At 38.2% G+C, this 9,466-nt stretch overlaps 1 protein-coding gene across 1 annotated transcript; it reads right to left on the bottom strand.

Annotated features, from left to right (window-relative positions):
- Positions 1 to 5,060, bottom strand: ankrd40 (ankyrin repeat domain 40). Its single transcript, XM_072693409.1, has 5 exons — positions 4,625 to 5,060; positions 3,989 to 4,137; positions 3,311 to 3,880; positions 2,995 to 3,176; positions 1 to 2,422 (listed from the first exon to the last, which is right to left on the bottom strand). Exons 1-5 carry the CDS (start codon positions 4,756 to 4,758, stop codon positions 2,276 to 2,278), a joined length of 1,182 nt encoding a protein of 393 aa, XP_072549510.1. The 5' UTR covers positions 4,759 to 5,060; the 3' UTR covers positions 1 to 2,275.
- Between the last annotated feature and the right edge of the window lie 4,406 nt (positions 5,061 to 9,466).

Below are 9,466 nucleotides of genomic sequence, written 5' to 3'. Positions count from 1 at the left end.
ATTGCAGTAGTCATTAAAACTGGCATTTAGTAACTAATTTGGAGAAAACACTTGTTATATTAGTTGTATTGAGATTGGTTCTTGTTTGATTGGTTTATTGCAAAGAGCTGAAGTTTGTAAATCTGGCCAATAGACCTAATTTGCAGTGGGGGTTGAATAATATTGAATGCAAAACTCAAAACAGATACAATATTGGAGTCTGGGTGCATAGGATAAGTCAAACTGTATTCATCTTCAAAGACATGACCAGTTAGTACACTGTTAAGAGTGTCTAGTTCACAACAGTCCATTTCCAGTCCAATACTTTTCACTGTCCAGCCAAGCTCCTTGTGAAAAATCAACAGTGGAAAAGCAGCCAATCCCCATCAACACTTTAAAGAATGCTGCTAAACAATCAAATCAATTCTTCTGACCATGCACCGTCTTTCTGTTTCAAAAACAGCAGATAGACAGACAGATGAAAAAAACTGCTTGGTCTCGGTTCAGCTGTAGTGTACTTCATCTCTCCCTCCAATATGAGTCCGGCTAAGAAGAAAAAAAAAAAGAAAAGAAAAAAATGCTAATTTACAAAAGAAGTTTTTTTCTAAATAAATAAAATACAAAAAAACCCACAAAACTATAGACTATAAGCAATTTTGTTATGTAGACCGTATAAAACTATCTATAGTATACAGCAATACACTGTGTGTGAAGGGGAAGAGGGGTACGGATGATAGTTTCTGCATTATTAATCAAGTACAGAGAATTATATTAGAAAATTTAAAAGAAAAAAAATTAAGACAAATTTTGAATGTAGTGTGTTAAAAAGAACAGTCTTACTGTAAAACATACAAACAACTCAGAATCTGTCTTCACACTATAAGCAGTAAAGCTGTGAACAGTTATGAACCCCAATTTATATATGAAGGGTTTGATTCCACAATGCATTAAATTAATCAAATTGCTTCTCAGTTAAATGGGATTTTGGAGGTGAGAATTACGCACTAGAAATGTCTGTGCTACATGATAGTAATTCAAATGTCAAATGTTCTCTATTGTGTAAAATGCATTTTTCATTGCAATCTGTGTGTAGTACAAAGATGGCTTTTGGAATGAAACTCTTCATTTGTTCATAATCTGCACAACAATTTGTGCACACAAACAAAAGGTGCGATTGTGAAACAATGACAAAAACTGCTGCAAAATTTGTGTAGAACTAAAAGAGCAGTATAAACCTTCACAGAATTGTCTTAAACGGTACCGCTGCAAAATTAAAAATCCAACCAACATATGAATTCTGGGTCCAATTCAAATAAAAACAGAGCCTACAAGTGTATCCAGGCAAATATATTAAACATAGCATTGTTACCCCACTTATTATACTAAATGTAACTAATTTCACTAAATTTTGGGGAGATAATGTTCATGGAAGCTCATATTTATTATCCTATCTTCTTGAGCTTGTATTTCACCATAACAAAAAAAGAAACTGCTACATTATTCAAAAAGGAACAATGGACATTATGCCTTCTTACAAAATGACGAGGATACCAACAGTTCTGCCCAAGAATTCTACTAGTTTTTGGCTTTTTTCCCCACCCCCAGGTGCACGGGGAATAATCTGGCAAGCATACACAAATATACCCTTCTTTTGAGCTTGTACTTGTATAATGGAAACATGCAACTATGCACTTTCCCATTCAAACAAATTGCAATGCTTTTTCCCAGCGCAAACACTAAGGTAAATCCGCCCCTAGTGGGAGGGAAGTGAATATTCATGTTGATGTGGTGACTAAAATCCTCTAACGAGAAGTGCTGGTACAGGTCAGGTCTGCCTATTTATGTAAGCTGTGCTAAAACCACACAGTGGCCTGATGAGCCAACACAGCAATTAGCCAGATCTCAATATTCAACATAGTCCAAAAGCAGGGGAGGTAACAGTTTTGATATTTTTTTTTTTTGCGGCCCATTGGCACACAAGGCGAATTTAAATATTCAAAGAATAATGTCTGCAGCATAATGATCTCATAATCCATAAAAGACTCCTGCTCAAACACGTTTCTGACATCAAACTAACTATTTTACAGTGGAACCCCTCACACAGTTACTTGAATGGCTCCAGGGACCATGCATGGACAAAGTCTATTTTTGGGGGGGTCGGCATGTATAGGACAATAACAGAAGAATGGCATCTTTCACTTTTAAGAACAAAACCAGCTAGTAATTAGGCTTTTAGGGCTAGAATCCCAGGTGGGGAGAGAATCAGTCCATGTCGTTCTGGATCTGTAGAAGGGAGCTAGTAAGTCAGCCTGGATGCTTTCATGTTGTAGCAGGGCCTATCGGTCAGCCCTCCTGGGCCACCAGAGAACAGAGACAACCCCTCTGCCTTCTCCAACACAACTTCCAGCTCCTGGAAGTCCTGTAGCCGAGCCACATCTTTGTCCTACCATGTCAACAAAGTACAAAAAAGGAAGACTTTTAGCTGTACAACTCAAACAAGACATTCCATCAGAGGTCTGGCATGATTACTGTCCTACTACAAAGCAGTCTGTCATGTGAACACTGATAATGTCTTACTGCTTACTGGTCTGGCCTATCTGGATTCCATGAGTGCTTTGCAGTACACAGACATTCATGAGATTCATAGTAAACAAGAGCTATTTATAGGAAGTAGTGCATTGGTCTTCAATGCTTCATTCCAGCTACAGCGGGACAGTAAACACCAATTAACTGTGTGGTAAAAGCCACTTCTGCCTTTGGACTTTTGTATTACTCTTTGACACAGACATACTTTTGAGTTGTCCCAATTAACAAACGTGGAATGACATCTCAATTACAGGGTAACCTAATTAGGCCTGTCTCATTTTTTTTTTGCTGACCTCAGCAATTACCAACTAAAAACTAAGGAGTGTAACAACCTGGTTAGGGGGGAAAACACCATACTAAGGGTTGAGCCTTTCACACCTGTATTTGAATCTGTATGAATCTACTGAACTACATATAAAAAATATATACCTTTCTAAGCATGGTGTTGGGAAGCTTGCGAATCTTCTCCACATGTTCAGCACTAATGTCCAGCTCACGACAGCAGACGCGCAGCAGTGCCCGGTATGTCAATTCCTGGCGGTCTAGCTCCACTTCAATAAAATCATTTTCTCTGGCATGAGGGTTCTGTATACGCACCTTCAGGACCAGTTCTGATGGAGGAGTGGATGGGAGCAGGACAGAGCAAATGAAAATTTATCATCAGTAAATAACAACAGCACTAGCACATTATCCACTTAGAACAGAGGGTTGTTAAACATAAACATAACCTAAACATTTCACATACCCTGCACGTTGACTGGAAAGGTGCCGGTGAAGAAGAAGGGCTGGAAGGCAGGCATGGAGCCCCCCGGCTGTGAGCAGTTCAGCTGCTGGGGCAGAGATTGCTGTCGGGTAACTGTGGGGTTGGAGACGGGTGCCTGGCTCGTGCCCGCACCTGACGTGGATAGTGGAGGGCAAACGGGCCCGTTCTGAGAAATTGTGTGACTGTGAGTGTATTCACTGTGGTTGCTGTGGTGTGCCTCAGGCGACACCTCCATGGACAGGGGCCCGTTAACCACCGGGCTTGACACAATGCCGTTCTGCTCCACCACAGAAATGTAGGAAACCGCTTGCTGGCTCTGAGTGTCGGCATACAGGCTCTGGGGTGGTTGCTGCTGCTCTTGTGTGGGGGAGAGAGTGGCTGGCTCAGAGTCTACATCCTCTGAATGGTCGCCGGTGCCATTCTGAGAAACATGCCGCGCTAGACCCAGCTCCTCCTTATCCATCTTGCCGTACAGGAAGGGTGGGTTGGAGAGATAGTTCGGAATGATTGGCAGCTCTGGCTCTTTCACCTCAGGCACATCCTCCTCTTCCACTGGAGAGATTTAAACACCGATGAAATGCGTTGACTAAAGCAAAACACCAAAAAATCTCTGCAGTAATACGCATCCAAAGAGGCTGACATTTTGAGCTGTATACATACCTCCAAGCAGTCTTCTGATTTCAGGTTTAGATGTTAACTGGACAGCTAATTCATCTTTTGCAGTGAGGATTTCTTTGTCAGCTCCAGAGTTCAGGAGGTACGCCACTATGTGTTTGTGGTTCCTCTTGCAGGCCCAGTGCAAGCACGTCCTAGGTTTTAACAGAAAAGGTGTAGTAGAGGTGTTGTAAATTAAAAAGACCTTAAACACTGAAGCAAAGCTTTGGTAGATAATTAGCTAGCTGGATAAAATAGACATTTATGTCTTACGCTTCTTTCACAACAACAACAACAACACCGCAAACAACCATTGGAGAAAATAAAGCCTGTGCACCGTTTAGTTATATAACATGGAATTAAGTAAAAGTTGGCAAGCTGGTTAATTGGATAACCGAAAGCTGTGTCTATTGCTAGCGTCCAAGGCTCACATGCCTCCACAGTCAGACAGGACTCGGGACTACAGCTCAGAGCTAGCCAGCGAGCTAGCCTGCTAGTACCGGGGTGGAGCGGAGACTTTATTGTATTTCCTGTATAAAGACAGTATAGGCTAACGGCGTAGCCTGGCGTGTCTACTAAAGCAGATCAAACTATTTAAAACCATCATTTTAAAAGACAAAGAACAGCCATTTTACCACGTACCATCCGTTGATCTCGTTCTGAGAGTTGATGTTGACTCCGCTCTCGACTAGAGTCCGCACTTCGTCAATGTCTCCAATGGCACTTGCCTCTCTTAACCGCTCTTGCAGTTCTTTGTCCAAAGACGACGTTGACATAATTCAACTAGTTAGCAATTAACTTTCATACAAACGGGAAGATTCAACTCGGTCTTCTGCCGAGAAACTTGCTATCCCAACCAGCCGGGACCGCAGCTGCCCGCCCTCATCAAATTCTTGCGTGTTGTAGCAGCGATATTAATAAACGAGACCAAATATCCTAAACGCCCTTATGACATCCTTCAGACGACCACGACGCCGTATACTATTCAAACCGCCATCAAACAGTAACTTTAAAAATGCAATTATTTAAAACCTCCACCGACTAGCGTAGACCCCTATCGGCAGAAAGCACTCTTCCCATTATGGGGGTCAGTTTAGTGTGTGACAACAGAGGACGAGATATTGGGTTCCTATGTAGACCTCGCCTGATGTTAGCTAGCTATAGCTACGTTTTCTGCTTTTCTGTCCTCAAAGTAAAATGCCTAATCTGCTCCCTTTCTTTCTGAACTATATATATATATATATATATATATATATATATATATATATATATATATATATATAAATAACTATATATATATATATATATATATATATATATATATATATATATATATATAACTATAATAACTATATATATATATATATATATATATATATATATATATATATATATATATGTTCATTTTAATTAGAGGCCAATTTCATCCAACGGGAGTCACCGGCCACTGTAATAAAGGCAATAAAAGCCTCAGCTACCCTGCATTTATCTCTGACACCTCATTTTCTGTCATAAAATAATAATAGAGCCGTTCAAGGTCACGATAATTAGTACCTAGCATTTGCGAACTGCCTTGAATAGCTATATATATATATTTTTTCATAACTGAAAGAAATTGTAGTGATATTAGAAATAATCATCTGGGTCTGTATTTTACAAACCACCTCCTTAGCAGGGATGCTATGGAGCCCCTAAAAGTAATGTTTAGAGATGTAAAACTTTCCTTCGATTTATGACTTTAAATATTAAGTGTCCTGATACTTCAGGGGCTCCGTATGATTTTTATCTAGAATAGGTTTTTATAGAATAAGTTTTGTGACCATAATAATAATAATAATAATAATAATAATAATAATAATAATAAAAACAGTGTGAACCGATCTGAGATCAGTCCCCTAACTAAGCAACACCAGGCCTTTATATGATCATGGCCATCTAGGACGAGTAAAAGTGCCTGCTGAAGTCCACATTCCACATTTTACAAGGTCTTATACAGCCTAGGTATTACTTAAGACTTATATTAAAGGTAACTTATTAACAGTGTTCTGAACTTTGTAACAGTGTGTCTATTTAATGTTGTTCATTTTGATTTATTTTATTGAGTTGGGATGTAGCGGGAACCCCACATTGTCCCCACATTGCAATTTAAACTGATGGGACCTAAAGGAAGTCTTCACCAAAAACCCCACCCATCTATCTTCTTCCTGGTCCAGAGCCTAACCAGAATCACTGGGAACAGGGCAGGAACACCAGTCCAGACAGGGCCTCAGTCCATTGCAGAGAACCACACACCCATTCACTCACACAGGGGCAATTTAGCTACCGTTTAGAACACACCACACTCCTTACAGAGACTGTGCACAGAGCAAGCACTGAACCCACAGCCCTAGGCCCCTGGATCTGTGTGGTACTGAAATGATCATCAGAATGCTTAAACTGTTGTTTCCTGGTTAAAGGGTCACTTGGATTGGTGGGAAACCTTTGTTGATGTTCTTATATAGAACCTTTTAACTGTTTTAGCTTTAAAGAATTATATAGAACATGAATCTGTAGAATGGCATAAAAAAGTTTGTTTCTATGCAGCAGTGTCAACAGTTTAGATAAATGACAATTGCTTGTGCCAAGCTGCATTCAGTTAAGACAGCTAGGTTGATGGTTAGGGTTACTATTAAGTGAGATTTTTTTATCTTCTACAAATCAGTCATAAACATTACGGATGTCATGTGGTCACATTACTTTAGCCCACGTAAAACGAATCCCCTCTGAATAGTAGTATACTGTATATCTAATAAACTGTATATTCATGGATATTCATTCATATATTATTTACATGAAACAGTAACACACATCTTGTGAAAGCATGTGAAAATAAAGCACACATTTAGTTATAATATTAATAATGCTATAAAACTATGTCAAGTAAATGCAAAGATGTGTGGCCACTGTATGGCCTTTTATTACATAATACCTAATACCATAATATCATAATGTTGGCATCCAATGTAGTCTCTCTTAACAACTAAAAGCCTTGGTAATTTCTAATAACAAGCTAATATCGCCGTCCAATCAAAAATATGCAATGTTAACGTTATTTTCTTTTAATTTTGGAATTTTGAGAGAATTTTGCTCTTGGATTTGGAGTGGTCTCTAAATTTGCTCTAAAAACTTCTCTGGATGCTTTCTCCATTCTTAGTCTTATTTCTGTGTTCTTATAGCCTTGTCTTTAAATAGATAGTTTTTCAGCACGTTACCTGATTTTCCTTTAAAGATTACTACATTTTTTCATTAATGCTCACATTACTGTTGCTTAAAGCTGACAATATAAGTTCTAATGCTTCTATGGGGAAATGAAATGACAGCTTATTCCAAAACAGAAAAAAAAAGAAAAAGATAGATCTCCCTAAGCCTATCTTGCCTTTGCAGTTTAAGCTTTACTAAGGAATTGGAAGAGTGACAAAGACAAAGCATCCTCATTGTTTAGCAAGAGAGCAAACTTCATTAATCTGAAGCTGTCAGAAAGCCTCTCAGCATGATCTTCCTGAAAGCACAGTGCAGGGATATATTTTAGTTGTGTATTGTGTATGAAATGCAACGTTAGTGCCCCCTGGTGGACATTTGTCTGTCTGGTTCTGATTGTCTGTTGGGGGGGGGGGGGGGGGGGGGGTGCTATACAACGTTCTGAATGGAGATTCATTGAAAAGAAAGTGTGATTCAGGACTTCAAGGCTTAATTTCTGTCTGGGAAACTGCCACTTAGTACCTACACTTATTCCATATTTCCATACAGGCTGTAGGCATGTAGGCTATGGGAACAGAAATGGTTTGTAATGTTTAATGAATGTTGACACTTTTTCCTGTCATGAGATTTTTTGTCCCTTTTACACCAAACATCCCAACACGTACATTTGTTAGTGCAGTTAGTAAGGTAAAAAGTGTGTGATTTGGGATGTAGAACCAAACACAACCAGCAGGGAAGAGGAGCAAAGAAATTAAGTTGGGCCTAGGAGGAGACGAGTGTGTTTTTAAAAGGAAGACTGCCACTATTCAGCTCTTACAGAACAAGACATGTCCAGAGAAAGCTGCAACCTTTCTGAATAGAAAAGCCCAAACAGTTCTTTAAGGCAAATACAGTTACAAAAGTAGCTATGTTTTCATTGATTTTCTGTGCAAAGACTTTCCATTCAGAAAGCCTGTAGTCTTTTCTGCATATCTCTAAGCTGCTAAAAAGTGGCAGCATTCCCTTTAAAAACACCCTCCTCTCCTCCATTGTCCAACTACATCTCTCCGCTGCTGGGTGTGTTTCTGTCTGCATCCTGAAACACAATTCTATTCTTCACTAACGAATGCACATTTAATGGTGGTGCACTATTTTTTTATATTATATTTAGTGTGTTAGTGTGCAGTTTGGGATGCAATCTTTGTGTGTGTGTGTGTTTTAATATGTGAGGGAAATATTGCACATGACACAAACATAAATTTTCATAAAAAAAAAAAATGTTTCCAATGCAGGTCTTACTAGAATTGTACTAGTATTACTAGTATTTACGAACTGTTCATCCACTAAAGCTGAACCGAATGCATTAAAATGTTCAGCTGATATTAAATGTGTGTGTGTATATATATATATATATATATATATATATATATATATATATATATATATATATAGATATATATATTGAAGTCAAAACTTTTATCATAAAAAATCCTTTGCATTGAAACTATTAGCTAATTTCAATGCATCATCTCGCAAAAACAACTTCTAGCTGAGGGTCTGTTAATAATATCCAGAATTAAGCATTACAACGGACATGCATCATTTTGTGGAAAGTGCTGAAAAGTACTAAAACTGACTATCGCATGCTGTTCAAAAAACATAATTTTTAAATTTCTTAAATGTATTGTAACAAAAAAATCACCACAGTGGAACAGTGGAATTTATAAATTCACCTATTTACCCAAGGGCAATTTTAGCCCCGCCCATCCGTGTTAAGAGGGTGTTTTTTCCTAAAGATTTTTAAATGTGAGAATCACATTGAGCACTCTCTCTAGATGCTTCTGACAAAGACTGTTTAGTTCTAATGTATAAAGAGAGCTTGAAATTTACTCTAAATATAAACTATAAAAATAAACTATGACTCCTATGAAGCTCCAGTGAAACCTCTCTAAAACCTCTGAAAACATATTGTAGATTGTATATTGTGAATGCCATGCCTACTATTTTTTCCACATCTATACACATCCTAGTTTGGGAGATGCATGAAGCATACATTTTAAATATGCTTTCTATGTTCACAATTTTCCTCTTAATGAAAAACATTTGTGACCAAGGCAAATATAATATGCAAATCAATCAATGAATCAATTAATATCAGTGTTACAAACTTAACTTTGAGTACCCCAATAGAGAATACTGTAACGCAACACGTACACAATGAAGTTTGTTACTGTTAAATTTTAAAAATATAAAAAAGAGGAACACCAG

This window comes from Salminus brasiliensis, chromosome 12 (genome assembly GCF_030463535.1).
Source record: "Salminus brasiliensis chromosome 12, fSalBra1.hap2, whole genome shotgun sequence".
NCBI lineage: Eukaryota > Metazoa > Chordata > Actinopteri > Characiformes > Bryconidae > Salminus > Salminus brasiliensis.
Note: the sequence above shows the minus strand (reverse complement) of the source record. Positions and strands in the feature narration are given on the sequence as shown.